The following is an 18846-nucleotide window of genomic DNA, read 5'->3' on the forward strand; positions in this document are numbered from 1 at the left end:
ACCCTGCCGGCGTCGCCCATTGGCGGCCGCCCGTCGGCGCGCGGGGGTACCGGAAGTGACGCCTCCCTGCGTGTGGGCCGTGCTCTCTGGAGAAAGGAGTCCGGCGGCCCCGGGGCCGCCCCTGTTGCCGCTCTCGCTCCGAGCGCGCCTGTTCCTCCCTGAGCAGCTGCCGCGGTGTGGGCGCGGGGCCGGGCCGAGTGAGTTGGGGGCGCGGGGGGGTGAGGGCACGGGGCGAGCCCGAGGTCTGGGGCCTTGTTTACTCCTCTCTGCTGACCTGAGCCTGCGGGGCTTTGGACCCGGAGTGGGAGGAGCTGAGCTGAGGGCCTCGTTGGGCTGCAGTGAAAGCGGAATTCTCCCCCTCCCCCCCCCCCCCCCCCAGGGTCAGAGTTTTCTCCTTAACCCGATTCTTCATCTCGAGCCTTAGATTAGTCTGACCCAGAAGTTGTTGAGCTTGAGCCTTACGGTGACTCTTTACTGTGGATGAAACCAGGCTGCCTTTGCAAAGACTATTTTTGTTTTCACTGAAAGCTTCTTTAGTCTTCGTTGTACTGGAACTACCCACGTTTCTTTTTTATTTATTTGGAGTACTGATGTGCAGAAGATAGTGCCCAGTCTTCAGTGAAGTGCATTTAAAATGCAAAACAACGGCCATACCTTTTTAATAATCCCAGTAAAGAGACTTTGTTAGCAAAATTGTTGTTGTTTTCTATCAGATAAAGATAAATGGCCAATAGTTTTTACATTTACATGACATTGGTGTCTTCTATCCCGCCAATACCTTTCAGTTCTAGGTGGTTTACAACAAGAGTTGGCCTGGGCATTTCCAGGGAGATTACATGGTGTGGTATGCGTCGGGGTCTGTGGAGGGTCAATCGGGTTTAGTTAGATCATTTGACAAATTTCTTGAGTAGAAAAGTTTTACGTTCTTTCTTGAATGTTTTATAGTTGGGCGTCATAGACAGCAGATTGGAGAGGTGGCGGTCTAGTTTTAAGAACATAAGAATTGCCGCTGCTGGGTCAGACCCGGGGTCCATCGTGCCCAGCAGTCCGCTCACGTGGTGGCCCTCTGGTCAAAGACCAGCGCCCTAACTGAGACTAGCCCTACCTGCGTACGTTCTGGCTCAGCAGGAACTTGTCTTAACTTTGTCTTGAATCCCTAGAGGGTGTTTTCCCCTATGACAGACTCCGGCAGAGCGTTCCAGTTTTCCACCACTCTCTGGGTGAAGAAGAACTTCCTTACATTTGTACGGAATCTATCGCCTTTTAACTTTAGAGAGTGCCCTCTCATTTTCTCTACCTTGGAGTCTATTCCCTTCAGTACCGTGAATGTTTCAGTCATGTCCCCTCTTAATCTTCTCTGCTGCTTTGGTGGCTAATTATTTAATAACTTGTTTTTTTATAGACTATAATGTAATTTAAGGACCAATCAGACAAAATGTGGTGCATCTTTTAAACAGCTCAGCAATATTGGATCTGTTGTGGGGGGTTTTAGTTTATTTTAAACAATGCAGTTGTTAATTCTTTTTATGTGTAGCCATATGGAAATACAGGTATTAAATTAATGGTGCATGCATTTCCAATGCCTAGTCAGTTTAATTCAGTATTAGTGCTGTGGGGTTTTCTGCATCCTTGGTTGTAGCAGCCCTAGCAACTAGAGCTGTTGGTTTAAGATTTGAACTAGCTGCATCTGGGGAGATAGGGAGTTCAAAGGAAGTTCATACAGTATGCAGACCTGCTGACACCAGTAAAACTGCCAGAGACCCAGGTCAAGGGGTTTATGGTAGTTTTTGGCGCTAAAAGGGATTTTCTCCTGTCCAACTGGGCACTTCACCTTAAGGACTGGAGAGTTGTATATAAGTTTGAATTAATTCAGAGTTGGAAACATTCAAGTAAGAGTGCCTCTTTCACCAATAAGAAGAGTAAAGTTGAATTTGAATTAGCAATACCTGTTGTGGTCAGTTGCCAAAGTTTCTTTCAGATATAAATTATTTCTTTTCTAAAGCTATTCAGCATGTTTATAGCTGGCATTTTTAGATTTTATACCTAATGATTTTTTCTACAGTCCTCCAATATGAAATCGTGTTTTGAACCAAACCACGCTGTTCAAGGGACCATTTCTTCCATCTCTAATACAGTAAACTACTTTGCTTTAGCATTTCTGCTGCCTGAACTCCTAAAAATTCCTTACGTCTTGTTCTTAAAGAACCTTTTCAAGATCCACATTTTATCCACATTTTATCATTGACGCCAGTAAAGTAGAGGGTTTTAGTAGCCTCTTTATCAGAGGTCTCCAAGATAGTTGAAACATCTAACTGATCATCCTCTTGATTTTGGTTAGGAATTTGCTGGTCTTGTTGAAAGGAGGAATTGAATCCTCTGGCACCAACAAAACTGGAGTAGTTGGAACCTAAGCACAGTACCGGGCATAGCTTTGGATTCTTGCCCAGAAATAGCTAAGGAAAAAAAAAATTAAATTGAATCAGGTTGGGCAGACTGGATGGACCATTCAGGTCTTTATCTGCCGTCATCTACTATGTTACTAGAAGTATCTTTTCAGCATTTTCCTAGGTGTCGCTGCAAACAGTTGTGGGAAATTCAAAAATCGTAAATTATTATTCCGAGAATTTTTTTCTAGTACTGTACTTCTATTTTTCTACGAGAATTTATATTATCCTTAATAATAGCCTCTTGAATTTGATGAATCTCATTCAATTCTTTATCATCTGTCTGAGTCTTTGAGGAACCTATCTCAACTTTAAAACCTTTCAATTATTCTTCGTTTATTCGTTTATTAACGGCCTCTTTTACAAAGTCACATGGCAACAGCCCCGAAGCCCTTTAAATCTCTATGGGCTTCGGGGCCGTTAGCGCAGCCATAAGTCTTCCCTCCAAGACAGTGGATTTAAGGGCTTAAAGATTTGCCTAAATTTACTACTAAGTTCCATAGTGAATCAATTACTTCAGAGGGTTTAGAAAAAGAAAATGGTTGTAAATGCACATTCGAAAGTTGCTCACTACTTTGCTTTCTCTCCTGAAAACCTCCATTCTGATTCTGCTCCTGTTCGGACATTACAATATCTGCTGAGTTTTCACTGGATCTTCTTGACCACAAAGGGGGTCCACATCCACTGGTGTTGATGCTGAAGCCTCCGGGACAGGAATCTCAGCCACATATGGGATTTCCTGTACCCGCTTTGATGGATTGAGACTCTGTGGCTTATGAGGAGAATCTCTAAAGTTGGGGCTTAGCATGGTGTCAAGATCTTGGATCTCCATCACGGCTCCGTACACTACCGACGTCTTCTAAGGGCATCCTTCCAACAAACACGTTTCTCAATGGGGGACATCCAAATAGGTTCATTGAACTTAACTCCTCAGTTAAAGTATTTACTTTTTAAGCATACTAAGATGACTTAAAAGTTCATTCAGAATTCTACTACTCATAAATGTAGAACCAAGTTCTTATATTGGCATTTCCATAGAGATAGTGTTTTTAATGAACACTAACATACAAAGTGTTATAGCCAGACTGGTTGGAAAGGTCTGTTAGCTCAGAGCTTTGTCACTGGAATATTTCCCTTGCTTCCTGTTCTTGGTATCTGTGTATTTTAAATAAAGCAGTGTACATTTTGACTTGGTAAGCTCTAACTGTTAAGGAGTTAACCCAAGTATAATTTCCAATCCTGATGCATCAGGCTCTTTTCTGAGAAGTTGATTTACTAAACAACCCGTCCCCCTAACAAGCTTTATGCTAAATTAGGACTCAACTGATTGAGGGTGTATTGATAAATAGAAATTTTATGGATGAAACAAATATTAACAACTGTGTTTTTCTTTTTAAATTTGCTTTTCTTTTTTTTTTTTTTTTAGATGACCTGAAATGGCCCTTAAACTCTAAACAGTAATACTTTGCATTGGAAAGTCTCTTACAATTTTGGTCTGCAGTTTGATTGGGACAAAAAAATGTCTGTGGACATGAACAGCCAGGGCTCAGACAGCAATGAGGAGGACTATGATCCTAATTGTGAAGAGGAAGAAGAGGATGAGGATCCTGGTGACATAGAGGATTATTATGTGGGAGTTGCAAATGATGTGGAGCAGCAAGGAGCCGATGCTTTTGATCCTGAGGAATATCAGTTCACTTGCTTAACTTACAAGGAGTCGGAAAGTGCATTGAATGAGCACATGGCCAGTTTGGCCTCCATGTTAAAGGTAAGCCAGGGCTGACTAGTTGTGTGTATTTAATCATTCCACAGCACTTTTAGAGTGAGACTATTGCTCTCGGCTGGCTAAATGTCTTCCATTTGCTCTGTTACTCTGCCTCTCCCTTGCATTGAAGTTGCATATGGCTGCCGGAAAGGTCGTCTCTGATGCAACTTCGGTTGCATCAGAGATGACCTTTATGGCAGCCACACGCAGCTGCTGTAAGAAGGCAGTTTAGAAATCACGGCCACGAAGAGAAGGGGCAGGGAGGAAGTAGGGAGATGTTTAGACTCGGTGGCAGTAAGGAGGGTAGGAGCGCGATAGGTGACCGCGTGCGTTCTCTCCCTTAACTGCGGGGACAAGGCCATTCACCGCTCCACCGTTTTGGCGGGGGTAACAGCCATCATGTCATTATCTAGTCTGTAGCTCTAACTGCTATACCACACACTCCCACACTCTTTTCTTCAATAGAGTTTTATCATATAGCCAAGGGGCCAGGTGCAGATATTAGATGGGGACAGGATGGTGGTACAGAGTCCTTTGGGATAAACAGATGGATGTCTAAACTCAAAGCAAGTTTTTTGTACAGTTAAACAAGGTATAAGGAGCTGATAACCCTTCATTGCCTTATCTACAGGCTTAGATTGTTAGCCCTCCAAGGACAGGGTAATTACCTTCTCTACCTGACTATAACTTGCCTTGAGCTACAACTGAAAAAGGCTTTAGATAAATGCCAGATAAATCCATTTTATTTGATCTTTGTCATTTCAGGTGTCTCATTCTATAGCTAAGCTTGTATTAGTTCACTTCCACTGGCAAGTGACTGACATTTTGGAAAGGTAAGAAATCTGTTTATTTTATCCTTTTCTGTGCTCTTCCCTGTACATTTGATGGATTTTATGTAATATGGCTAAGTGAACGGCACACAGCTCTTTGGTTAGTGCTTATTGCTACTGTATTTATGAAATGTTTTGCCATTTGCCTTTCCTAGAGATAAAATTTACTGAGTGGTGTACAGAAAATATTTTGTTGTTGTTCGTCCTTTTGACGCTGGAACAGGATGGCACAATGGACTTGTCTAGGATTCGTGGCTTTTTCTTTCAAAACCACATGTAGTGCCCTGGTGCAAAACAAATCTTAAATGATCCCATGGTTGATGTGTTCTGACATGCAGGAGTGGTTCTTAGCTACTTCAAAAGTTGGGAAGTAAAACTGTTGCAGGCCAGACTTCTACAGTCTGTTCCAAAAATGGCAAAAGACAGGTCAGATTCAAGTATGCATATTTTATAAGAAATTTATATAATCTGATATGACTGTGGGTATTAATGTTTCTCTATTTGTATGGTGATGTGATATTGCAGAATCATATAGGACTGCTTATATGTGATAGGCATGATAATAAATTGCCAGCTGTCTTGGTTGTGATGCCAATGTTCGGTCATGACGGAGTTCGGTCATAACCCATGCAGAGTGGCAGGTGTGGTTCTGACTACCTTTATTGGCCAGACTTGATAGATCATGCAGGTCTTTTATCTGCCCTCATTTACTGTGCTTCTGTGGTAGGTCAGACTAATAGATTTTATTTTGAAACTTATTCCCTGCCTACAAATCTAAGCAGCAGTCAAAACATATTTAAGGCATGTTTTAACCAGCTTCATATGCTTTATCGTTTGAAATTGTTGATTTTTGCCTTCTGATTTTCAGACTGTTGTGCAGGGGATGGTTCTGTCTAGGTTAGACTATTGTAACGCTCCCTACCTTGGAATTTCAAAAACAAGAGGGAGAGCGTTACAATTGGTACAAAATGCCGCAGCTAGGTTAGTAATGGGAGTTGACAGGATGGCACATAATAGGCCAATTCTGAAGCAATTACATAGGTTACCAATTGTATTTTGGGTGCAACATACAGTTGTTTCAGTGGTCCTTCAAACACCAGGGTACTTTCGACAGGTTGCGACACTTTATAATAGCCTAATAGATCTTTACGATCTGAAAACCAAAAGCTATTCATTCCAATAGTGCAGGAAAATTATGCAGACACTAGAGCGATGACTTTCTGTATTGCTGGTGTTAGAATGTGGAATACTCTGGTGGACCAATTGCAGTACCCCGGCCCACTTTGTATTGGATTTGCCAGAGGCTTATGGCCATTTGCATAGGGGGAACTGGGCTCTCTGTAGGAAGATGAGCTTGCTGGCCCAGAAATGTATTCTTCAATACTGAACGGTCCCGGACCCTTTGGCGTTTTGGCATTGGAGGAACCAGTTGCATCAGTTGGCTACCTGGGAGGCGAGGGATGCTTGAGGGTCTAGGAAGCGGAAGATGGTGTTCTTGAATGTCTGGGAGCCATATCTGCAGTCTTTACATCCAAAGGGACGAAGTGAGATTTTACGATGGGTGTCCTGATCTGGGCGCTCAGCTTGCTGGGGTGAGAGAGCAATGGTGAGCTATGGTGGGGTGGGGTGGAGATTACCAATGGGGGTGTTGGGGGGTCATGGGGATGGGAGGGGGGGTCGTATGGTTCTAGCACTTAGTCACAGATTTATGTATTGGGGATGAGTTGGGGGAGGGAGGTGGAGTGGCTTCTTCGTGGCTCATCAGAGTCCAGGGCCTCGGAGGGCCATTCTGCCGACTGGCCTCGCTTGCCATGAGTCGATTTTAGGGAAGAGTTTGTTGCTGTCTCCTGTACATACTTGATATTGTGTTGAATATGATGCATCAATGTTTGTACTATGAACCTTTTGTGTTCAATTGTTTTGCTTGCACTATTGTTTGCATCAATAAAAATTGTTTGAACCTAACAAGGTAATCCAAATAGAATTTGAGAATTCATTTTTTTTTTAAATAGTAGTTGGAAGCCTGGTTATTTGGAGTTTGGTAGTGTTAGGGTTACTACTGTATTAGAGGGGGGAAAAAAGGGACGCATGACCCCGACCACACTCCACTCATTTCCTTGTCCCCCCTTCCATCCTCCGTACCCTTTTAAGTGCGTCTCTTTCTCCTTTCTTCCAACCCTCCTCCCCCAAAGGTGCTTTTCTCTCACGCTCTCTCTCTGTCTCTCCTTCCAACCCCCCTCTCCTGTGGGTATTTCATTTTCTCTCTCTCTCTCTCTCTCTCTCTGTGGGTGTTCCTCTTTCTCCTTCCAACCTCCTCTCCTGCTGTTTCTCTCTCCCCTCCCTGACTCCATGCTCTTTACTCCAGTCTGCCCTCCCTCCCTCCCTCCATGCTCTTCTCCAGCCCTCCTTCCTTCTCCCCTCCATATTTTCTCCCTCCCTCCATCCATGCTGTTTCTCCAGCCTACCCTCCCTCCAACCTCTGATGTTGCTTACCCTTATGATCTCTCTAGTTCCTGACTCCTTGACCGCTGTAGTTTAGTCTTCAGGCATCTGGCAGCAGCGAGGTGAGCCTGCTGCTGCTGGCCTGCCCCGGAAGCTGCGCCTCTCCAGGAACAGGAAGTTGCTGCAGAGAGGTGGCATCTGGGGCAGGCCGGCAGCAGCAGGCTCACCTCGCTGCTGCCAGCTGCCCGAGGATTAGAGTCTGGGAGACCCAGATAAACCCAGATTGATAACACTCCCCCCCCCACATCATCAAAAAGGGTATTACAACCAGAACGAAAGAAGTGTATCAAGCGATGGTGCGTCCGCATCTGGAGTTCTGTGTCCAGTATTGGTCGCTGTACCTTAAGAAGGATATGGCGATACTCAAGAGGGTTCAGAGGAGAGCGACGCGTCTGATAAAAGGGATGGAAAACCTTTCATACACTGAGAGATTGGAAAAACTGGGACTCTTTTCCCTGGAGAAGAGAAGACTTAGAGGGGATATGATAAGACTTACAAGATCATGAAGGGCATAGAGAGAGTGGAGAGGGACAGATTCTTCAAACTTTCAAATAATGAAAGAACAAGAGGACATTCGGAAAAGTTGAAAGGGGACAGATTCAAAATGAATGCTAGGAAGTTCTTCTTTACCCAACGTGTGGTGGACCCCTGGAATGCGCTTCCAGAGGGCGTAATAGGGCAGAGTACGGTACTGGGGTTCAAGAAAGGATTGGACAATTTCCTGCTGGAAAAGGGGATAGAGGGGTAGAGATAGAGGATTACTGCACAGGTCCTGGACCTGTTGGGCCGCCGCGTGAGCGGACTGCTGGGCGCGATGGACCTGAGGTCTGACCCAGTAGAGGTATTTCTTATGTTCTTACAGGCCAGAGCTGTCTTACAAGCTATTTAGGCTATTGCAAAGCACCAAAGACGTGGTTGTTTAGTGCTACTTTTTCTAATTAATTTTGATATTATGAGCTGAATTTTTTTTTTTTTGTTATGGTTTGGATTTTTTTTAATCTTAAGGTATAAGTGATCTTCCTCCAAAGGAGGAACCGCTGTAACTGCCTGGGTCCCTTTTTACATTATTGCACAGTCACGTTTAATCATTTTTTATTTTTTTAAATGAAATACTAATGTAGAGGTTTAGTTATCAACAAGGGCTACAGTTAAGATTTGTTATTTTACTACTGACTTGTGCATTTTTAGGCAGCGAGAGCTACAGCAGTTACTAATAACTGTTAATTATAGCCCACATTGCTAACTCTTCCCCCACCCCTTTCCCCTTAATGTAAAGAATGCTTTTTCTTCTAGGCATAAGGCCAGTTCTTCACAGCTGTTAGTAGAAGCCAGAGTCCAGCCGATCTCCTCCTCCAAACACGTGAGTAATCTTTTGTCTCTTTCTTAGTGAGAACGTAAAAAGGTTTACTACTACTTTTGGTGGTGATTATAAGGGTGTGGACTCTTGCAAAGCCTCAAACATTTTGGGTTTGCGGTACACTGTAAAACACATCTGAATTCTTCAAAATACAAAATCTGAACTATGCTATGAATAAAAGGAACAAACTTCAGAAAGTTTTTAACGATCTCATTTTAATCAAGTGTGGTTATATGAAACACGAGCTTGATGTGTTTTGGCAACTTTTTCAATGTTGGGATGTTTATGAGAGAAGCATTCCCTCGGTTCATCTTCAGTGCATTGAAGTCCTTTTTTTGCATTTAATGTTAGTGAAGAAAATCCTAATTCACATAGGTATAGTTCAGTCATTCACAGGGGAACACTCACAGAAAGGAACCAGTCTTTATAACAGTGTTGCATATGTTCCATTATTTAGTTAGCATAAAGTAGAGGGTCAAAACATTGGTGCCACGTTGCCTGGATGTCTACATCTTGGGTTTGTATAGGATCTGCCTCTGGGGCGGGAGCCACTGCTGGGATTGCAGAAAACGAGGTACAGGGAAGGAGGTCAGCAAAAAGTGGCAATACCTAAAGAAAAGTAAAAAGAAATTCAACTCAATCTCTTTCTCTCTCACTTACTCTTTCTGTCTATCTCTCCTTCTCTCTCTTTCTTTCTCTAACATTCTGTTTCTCTATTTCTTTCTCTCTCTTTAACTCTCTATTTCTTTTCTCTTTCTCTCTAACTCTTTCTCTCTTTCTCTCTAACTCTCTCTTTCTCTCTAACTCTCTCTTTTTCTCTATTTCTTTCTCTTTCTGTCTCTAACTATTTCTTTCTTTCTTTCTTTCTTTTTCTTTTTCTTTCTCTAACTCTCTTTCTTTCTCTAACTCTCTCTCTTTCTTTAACTCTCTTTCTTTTTCTTTCTCTCTCTCTCATGTAGATATAGATATAAAATAGTGTAAATACAGTGTTTTCTCCTCTTCCATGAAATGTATAAGTCATCTTTCAAATTTGCTGTGTAAAGGCTGAACTTGGGGAAGTAAGATGGCGGCGGTTTAGTTGGCTGCTTTACAGCGCGTCTCCACGACTTACAGTTTTTCCTTCGGGCAGTTTTCGGCTCGTTTTGCCAGATGCCTCATTCTAAGAGGAAAGGTGTAACTAGTTTGGACCCCTTACCAACGAGGACTTCCACCCCGAACCAAAGATCGATCCTGGCGTATGCTGCAGCCGCCAGCGGTCCGACGTGTTCTGGAGGTCCTGGGCTTTCGTCAGCGGGTAGAGCTACCGGTGATTTTGGGTTGGAGATATCTCTCTCCCCTCCAGCGACTGTCCCACCACCGCATCCTGCTCCTCCTGCGGCACTGTCAAGTGACCCTTGTACGGAGGGAATGTCAAGGGAGACCCTGTTTGAAGGGGCAGTAGCTGAGAGGGAACAAGAGCAGAGAGACCGGGTTGCTGATGCAGCTGAACTTGGACTTAGAAGACCTGCCATGGTGACTCTTGAGAGCATATGGGACGCTCTCGAGAGATTAAACTTAACGGTTAAAGGATCTTCCCAGGAATTGAAAACTCTTGTAAGTACTGTGGACAATCTGGGGAAGTCATTAAAAGATACTAAAGAAGAGTTTTCTACAAAAACTAAGATTCTTAAAGAAAAACAGACAAATTACAGCATGTAACAGGGGGATTCTGAAAGAAAGAATTCTTTTAAATAGAAAAATTGAACAAATAGAGAATTACAATAGAAGGTTAAATTTACGCTTTTTGAATTTTCCAAAATCCCTTGGAGTCTCTCCTCATGAAATGCTTAAGAAATATTTAATAGATGTTAAAATTTTCTCCTGAGCATATACCACCAATTAATCATATATATTATTTACCTCAAAAAAAAAAGTACCAATTGCCTCTATAGAAGGTGAAGGCTTGGAAGCCATAGAGCCATTAAATCTTACAGAGATTTTGGAATCCTCGGTGGACGTGCAAACAGAGAGAGCCACTTTATTGGTTTCCTTTGTTTTTGAACAAGATTTGAACTCAGTAATGAGACTGTTTTTTCGTAACTCCCAGATGTTGTTTCATGGAAAGAAAATTTGGATTTTCCCTGATGTAACAGGAACGGAGAAAGTTGTTCTTAGCAATGAGGACAGAAACTTTAGCACTTGGAGCAACATTTCTTTTGGCATACCCATGCAAGTGTTCAATTAAATTCTTAGGTGTCAAGTATACATTTTTTATCCTGGAACAACTTAGATTCCTGGATTTGAAGAAAATGTCAACCGGGACAGTTTAATAAGTGATAGTCATGATTTGGGAAATATGAGGACCGTATACTGTTAAGCCAATTTGTTTATTGAGTTGCTCCTCACTCTTAATATTTTTCCTCTGAGGTGATAATGTGGTCTGAGAAAGATTTAATATTTGTTTTCTTGCTTAAATTTTTAAGTTTGTATCTTGGTTTCAATTCTGATTTGCTTGTACAAGAGATCTCTTGTGAAATTATATTAAAATTTCAATAAATATAAATTTTTAAAAAAAATTGCTGTGTAAAGAACTACTTTAAATGGGACGGCATAAAAAGTAGCACAGGATATTTTGGATTTGGATATGGAAACCAGTAATGGGACAGTCTCGAGACTAACAAGTTTTTGTGCCCCTTTTCCCTCTCAGGTAATGGTACATTCCTCCTATCACTGCGCAGTTTGTATGCAGTATGTCAGAAAGGACAATTTGCTGTCTTTGGCTTGTCAGCACCAATTTTGCCGTAGCTGCTGGGAGCAGTATTGCACAGTACTTGTCAAGGACGGAGTTGGAGTCGGTGAGTTTGGTTCAGACAGTGGGGTAATGAAGAAACGAGTCACAGGCAGTATAATGCGGCTGACCTTCATGCCAATTCTTCTGATTCTGTATTCTGTGGCATCTTAGTGTTTACTAGTACATTACATTACATTGGTGTCTTCTATCCCGCCAATACCTTTCAGTTCTAGGCGATTTACAAAAGACTTGGCCTGGGCATTCCAAGGGAGATTACAAGGTTAATAGTTGGAAAATGCATTAGGATCTGGGGTAGGAGAGATCTGCTGAGCAGGAAACTACAAGCAGTGGTGTACCTAGGGTATGTGATACCCAGAGTCAATCATTTTTTAACACCCCCATATAAAAAATATTTTTAATAACACTCCCCCACTTGGTAAGCCACTGCCTGAGGAAGAAGATTTTGATCTCTAAAAGTTAGTAAAAATGTATTAAAATTAGTCCAATGAAAAGATTACCTTATTTCCATTTTCTGTTTATAAATGTTTAGCAATACAGCTACAATACTACTTTATTTTAAAGCAACAAAAAAAATTATTTTTTCTACTTTTTGGCATTTCTGGTTTCCGCTTTCCTCATCTTCTCTTCACTCTCCATTCCTTCCAGCATCTGCCCTCTTTCTCTGTCCCTTCCATTTTTCTCTTTTCTCTCCACTCACTCCCACATGCTTTGGTATCTCTCTCCATTCACTATGAAAAAAGCGCTCTTCCTTGTATCCTCAAATATAAACTGCCACAAAATCAGGAACAATATTTAAGGCCCCTTTTTACAAAGCCATGGTAGCGATTCTCTTATGGCAAATTCATCAAAGCCTGTAGGAATTAAATGGAGTTTTGTGTATTTGCCATGGGAGAATAGCTACCACAGCTTTGTAAAAAGAGCCCTTATTGAACTTTCAAATCTTAATGATCTGACAAGAGCATAGGGTTGTAAAATACCTTCTAAGTAAAGTGAAAGAGAAATGGTTCAGATTTAGCACAACATAGCGTTTGGATAAAAAAAGCTAAGTGCCAAAACCACTTGTGTCTTCTAATAGTGATTAGTACTAGGCCAGTTACTGTGCAGACTTGCACGGTCTGTGTCTGTGTATGGCCGTTTGGTGGAGGTTGGGCAGGGGAGGGCTTCAATGGCTGGGAGGGTGTAGATGGGCTGGAGTAAGTCTTAACAGAGATTTCGGCAGTTGGAACCCAAGCACAGTACGGGGTAAAGCTTAGGATTCTTGCCCAGAAATAGCTAAGAAGAAAAAATTTTAAAAAAAATTTAAATTGAATCAGGTTGGGCAGACTGAATGGACCATTCGGGTCTTTATCTGCCGTCATCTACTATGTTACTATGTATGTTACTATGTTACTAGAAATGATATCGTCGTACTCATAAAAATTAAAGTTTAAAAATTTAAAAATATAATAATTAAAAAAAATAAGGGGCACAAGTAACTAATGATAGCTTACAAGAGGTTGTTCTGATAGGACAAGTTCCAAAAACAGACGGCTGTGAGCACTTGAGGTTACCTAGCCCCTATAAGAAATATTTAATAACAAATAAGAATAGAGAGATATGAGTGTTCTGTAGGAAGAGGACATCTCCCTTATACATCGTATATAAAGGGGTATTAGTCAGATTTAGATAAACCAATAAGACTTTAAACTTAATCTAGAAAGCAACTGGAAGCCAATGTAATTTAATGAAGTGTGGATAAATGTGGTCATATTTAGAAAGACCCAGCAAAGCTATGCAGCCAAATTCTGAACAATCTACAGGAAGCTGGCAATGTTATGTTAATCAGGTTTTCTATTCCGCTTTAACCTATTGAGTTCAAGGTTGGATTACATTACAAGAGGTTGGGTCAATTACCCAGGAAGTTACAATGGACAGATTGACACGGACATTCAGTAGAGTTGGCAGTGGAAGAGAAGGGTACAGATAAAAGGGGCTTGCCTGATGAGTGGAGATCACGGGGGGGGAGGGGGGGGAGACAAGTGAGGAGAGATATTAAGCACAGAGAAAGCCACTCTCTTCCAAATAGACCACAAGGTCATTTAGAAAGTGATATTGGCAATTGCCATCTCCTGAAGCGTTTGGAGACGGACTGAATTTAGCATGTATTTTCTTCTGTTCTTTTCTTACGAGACACAAACCTGATAAATCAGTCCCTATGTTTGTCGAAGAAAGAAATGGGTATGTGTGACCTGATCAGGCAAAGGTCATTCTGTTGATGCTGATTTCATGTGTTGCTGTGTGTGTGTGTGTATAGGGGTATCCTGCATGGCCCAGGACTGCCTGCTTCGGACACCAGAGGATTTTGTTTTCCCTTTGCTACCTAGCGAGGAACTGAAAGACAAATACAGGCGCTACCTCTTCAGGGACTATGTTGAGGTATTCTTACTATCAATTTTTCTTTGTGAATGGTAGTAATTTTTAATACTTTCTGCATTCAGATTTTATCATTAACCATGTGCTAGAATTACTTTTATGTTCTTGGAAACACGGTGAATTTTATAATAAACTAAAAATCTTAAACTGTTTCTGATCAGTTCAATTACTTTTTCAGAGATGTAAAAAATAAATAAATTGTAAATCACAATTAGTAGTAGTCCATATAATTTAAAAGCAAACATTTTCAGACCATATTTGTTCCTTTAAACCTTCATCGGTCTGCTTTTAACAAGTACTACAATGTGAATAACCTATGGGAAAGGTGAAATAACAGATAAATAGTTATATGGCTTCAGCTGTGCCTTACAGGGTGGGCAGTTTTCAAAAGCCATTTATCCAGGTAAATAGCCTGAAAATTGACCATTCAGTACACAGATAAAAGAACACATGAGGGTAAACCTTGTGCATGTTTTCTACTGCCGGGTGGTCATGGGATGCCTTATAGATAGTATTGTATTTTCAAAACTGTATGGGCTCTTTTTTTAAAGGGAAAACCTATCGGCAGAAAAGAGAAGAGCAAATATTTGCTCTTTGCAATTACATTATCTCTACACAGCTTTCAAAGGGTAAAGTACACCCAGACATTTCCTTTGAGAACTGGTGCAAAGCCACAAATTTTGTTTTGAAAATTGCTTCAAAAATTAATTACAAATTTCTGTGGAATGCTGGCTTTCTGCCTTAAAAACCCCCAAAACAAAACATGACAACTTATTGCACTTGTCTCTTGCACCAATGACCTTCTACCCCCCATCTGTTCCCAGAGCCACTATCAGCTCCAGCTGTGTCCTGGTGCAGACTGTCCGATGGTTATCCAGGTACAGGAGCCAAAAGCTCGTCGAGTTCAGTGCAATCGCTGCAATGAAGTGTTCTGGTAAGGATATGAAATGCATCAGGTAGCCAGATGTACTGGACCTACCCAAGGCTTCTTTTCCTTCTCATCAGCCAGATTCCAGGATACTTGTCTAGTATGCATCTCATGAAAGGAGCGAGCTCCTGTCTCATTTATGTTGTCCTAGCACTGGTATAAATAGTTGGTATGTTCTGGCAGTTTTAAATTGTTTTATTAAAATAATTTTGTGCTTGTTAGCGTCCTTCCCAGACTGCTCTTGGCATAATTTGAAACCTAAATGCAATTCCAGACCTGTTACTATATACTGACAGAGACTAGAGAGTGACTGAAACAGCATCAGTGGCCAAAATTCAATACTTGGCTTCAGCCAAAATCAAAATTGTCTGCTGTTACCCCAAATAAGCAGTACGGCCTGGCTGCACCTCCTCCAGGGCCTACTTAGTGGCATAGTTGGGACAGGAGTGATCACCAGTCATTTCTGTCTCTGCTGACAAAATAAGTGCTGCGACCTTTAGATAAACCAAAGCTACGCCAACATTTTCAGCCCAAACAGGACTAAAATTTGGTCAGGCTCTAGTAGAAACAGAAGAGAATAAAACACAGAGCTGAAGGGTTTTAGGATGCTTTGAGATGATAGCTGGTGCTTGTTCCTGGGACTCTGCTTCATTTAATCATTTTTAAATTCTTTAGCTTGGCTGTGGGGTGCTATTGGTATCTCCTGGTGGTGGAGTCCTGCAAGAATCCTAATGCCTGGATATATATTTCAAAACCAAGCAGGATTGCTTTTATTTTTTAAAAAGGTGGTGATGCTAGAAGTATCTTAAAACAAATATAAAAACTCCATTGTCTTGTCTGGTTATTACATTTCAGGATTTTAAGTTTCCTTTTTGGGGTTTAAAATGTTTGCAATGAGGAATTTTAAGGAACCTAAACTGATTCCCCCCTTCACCTCCGTGCAAGGCTTTGGACTAGAGAGAGGTTTGCAGTTAAGATGTTCTAAAAGTGGTTTTAGCAGGCATTAAGTAAATGTGAAAGGGCGAAGCATTAATTCAGGCTTACAGTGCTTTAGTGCCAATTAACCCCAGAGCTGCAGAACCTGCTATACTCGATCCTTTAATTGTCAGAAACGCTGCAGTTTTAATGACATCTGAATGATGGTTATTCTCTTTGTTGTATCCATAAAGTTTCAAATGTCGTCAGATGTACCATGCACCAACAGACTGCGCCACTATTCGGAAGTGGCTCACAAAGTGTGCAGATGACTCGGAAACTGCAAACTATATCAGTGCGCACACGAAAGACGTAAGCGCTTCCATGTTTCCTTTTTTTATGTAAGGGAGAATCTGGGGTGTGTTTGGGACAGGGGGGTTTTCATTTTGCTTTTAAGTTTAGTATTTGAAAAGAAGTGCAGTATTCAGAAGTGGATTCTTACTGACCAGGGTCTGGATGCTGTTAGGGGCAAATTCTATAAACGGCACCTGAGTTAAGAAGGAAACACTATTTGAAACATAACTTAAGTATAAATTCAAAGCACCTACTGGCATCTAAATAAACTGTGCCGAAATTGCACCTCCAGAGATACCGACTGACACATAACCCCACTATAGGTGTGGCTAACACCAGAAGGGGTGTTATGTGTGATTCACGTCAAAGATAGGCTTTGGCACCTATCTTTGCCAGAGGTGCAATTCTCTAAATGGTGCCATCCCCCGATTGGCACGCAATCGGCAGCCACCGACATCAGCGCCCATTGGAGAATCCGAGCCTTAGTACCTCAGATACTTGAATACTAGTGGCTCTGTAGCTGCTTATCACCCTGGGTTTCAGCCCTGCTTATAATGCTCCAGTTTGGCATCCTTATTATTTGTAACCTGCCCAGAGCGCCCTCTAGGGGTGTGAATTAGACCTGTCCCTGTAGGCTTAGACCCGGATCTGCTTTGAAGCAGCCCTAGTAACACTGTAGTATAATGTGCCGTGTGCCAGCCATTTTTCATAGCAGGGTGCCAATTTCTCATTTTCTTTGGTGTCATTACTTAAATGATCACATACTGATTTGTCCACTGTACTTTTCTCCTCCTACCTACTGATTTAAAATACATTTGGTGAATGTTTATAAGAAAATTTTGCATGATTTATGGGTATTAGGCAAATAGTAAGTAAGTGGATGTAACTGATAAATGGTCCTTTTTTCTTAGTGTCCCAAGTGCAATATCTGTATTGAGAAGAATGGAGGATGCAATCATATGGTGAGTGCCTTTCTGCATAGCTCAATTCTTCAGTAGGCCTAAGCTTTTCAAAGTACTCATTTCTCCTATTTTTCTTTTACAGCAATGCTCCAAATGCAAACACGGTAAGTCAATAACCTGGGATTTTTTTTTTTTTTTTTTTAAATATTCCAGAGCCAGAATCTAGTTCTGTTTTTCTTGGCTTCTTGTAGTACGTTCCCAAAATGAATTCATTTGATTGTAGCACAGAATCTTTAGAGAATGACACAGGGACAAATTTTTCCCAGTCCCGTCCCTCTGGAAGCTGGAAGCAGTGTTTCCCAAGTCGGTCCTGGCGTACCCCCCTTGCCAGTCGGCTTTTCAGGATTTCAACGATAAATATGTATGAGATTGATTTGCATGTATTGCCTTCGTTGCATGCAAATCTCTTTCATGCATATTATTTGCAGATATCCTGAAAAAGGCAAAAGGATTGACTTGGGAAACACTGCTGAACTAAGAAACAGGCCATCCGGCTCGGCAATCAAACCAGAGCCATAACACCCGGCCATGCACAACACTTGTTATCAAACCAGAGCCATAACACCCGGCCATGCACAACACTTGTTATCACACTGCCTGAGACTTTAATATTTTATATATAGGTTTGTCCCTTTGCAGGTAGGAAGCACTAATTCAGTATTCTGCATCCTCTGAGAATATTTCAACTCTGCCAGTGTTAGATACTATCAAGGTTGCAATGTCTCCACTTGCATAATGCAAGATTACAGCTTTTTCATTCAACTGAATTGGAAAATAAGGCCAAAGAGAGGCACGTCACTAGCAAGGTGTATTATGATCTTCTGTACACCTAAGTGATGTGTTTGACTTTATGAATTAATAGGAGCCACTTAAATTTAGCAAAACATGCGATCGACTGACTTTCCTAATTTGCATCTCTGCTCTTCCTCCTTTGTCATTTCCCCTGATTTGTCCTTGTTTATATTGTAAATTATTTGGTGTAGAGTCTTGGCATTTTTGTACACCGCCTAGAAGGCTTGATTAGACGGTATAAGAAATTTTAATTAAATTTGAACTTACCTGATCAGAATGCAGATGTGTGTTGAATGCCCAAATCTTTCCTTTTGATGGCCACTCTTCACTCTACTCTTCCCCTCTGTTTTTGTACAGACTTCTGCTGGATGTGTCTGGGAGACTGGAAGACCCACGGCAGCGAGTACTACGAATGCAGTCGATACAAAGAGAATCCAGACATTGTAAACCAGAGTCAGCAGGCCCAAGCCAGGGAAGCTCTGAAGAAATATTTGTTCTACTTTGAGCGGGTAGGAGAGAATGTTTTGTCGCTACATCCCTCTTAGCTATGAAAATTATCTAGACCAGTGTCTCTGAAACTGTGCCCCGAAGATATCCGGCTTTGCCACGAGAGATTCCAGACTTTGACTTTATTTTTAAAAATTCCCTTCATAAGTATACACTAGAATAGATGACTTGCACGTCACATATGCAAGAGTCTGTCAATGTTATGAGCGTCTGTGTGTGTGTGTAAGGATACAACCGCCCGGATAAGCATCATTCTTTGGCATGATTGGTCCTTGAAAACTAATGGC

The 18846-nt window shown here is 41.6% G+C and overlaps 1 protein-coding gene across 1 annotated transcript in view; it reads left to right on the top strand.

The window, feature by feature from the left end:
• The first annotated feature begins 51 nt into the window (after positions 1–51).
• ARIH2 (ariadne RBR E3 ubiquitin protein ligase 2) overlaps positions 52–18846 on the top strand; it is a 28190-nt gene continuing 9395 nt past the window's right edge. Inside the window, exons 1-11 of the mRNA XM_033925989.1 lie at positions 52–197; positions 3871–4212; positions 4975–5042; positions 8835–8901; positions 11585–11732; positions 13983–14104; positions 14926–15035; positions 16199–16316; positions 17210–17260; positions 17343–17364; positions 18410–18561. Of these exons, the coding sequence (XP_033781880.1) occupies positions 3964–4212; positions 4975–5042; positions 8835–8901; positions 11585–11732; positions 13983–14104; positions 14926–15035; positions 16199–16316; positions 17210–17260; positions 17343–17364; positions 18410–18561 (1107 nt within the window). The 5' untranslated portion in view covers positions 52–197; positions 3871–3963. The remainder of the gene's footprint in view (positions 198–3870; positions 4213–4974; positions 5043–8834; positions 8902–11584; positions 11733–13982; positions 14105–14925; positions 15036–16198; positions 16317–17209; positions 17261–17342; positions 17365–18409; positions 18562–18846) is intronic.

Source organism: Geotrypetes seraphini, chromosome 17 (assembly GCF_902459505.1).
Source record: "Geotrypetes seraphini chromosome 17, aGeoSer1.1, whole genome shotgun sequence".
NCBI lineage: Eukaryota > Metazoa > Chordata > Amphibia > Gymnophiona > Dermophiidae > Geotrypetes > Geotrypetes seraphini.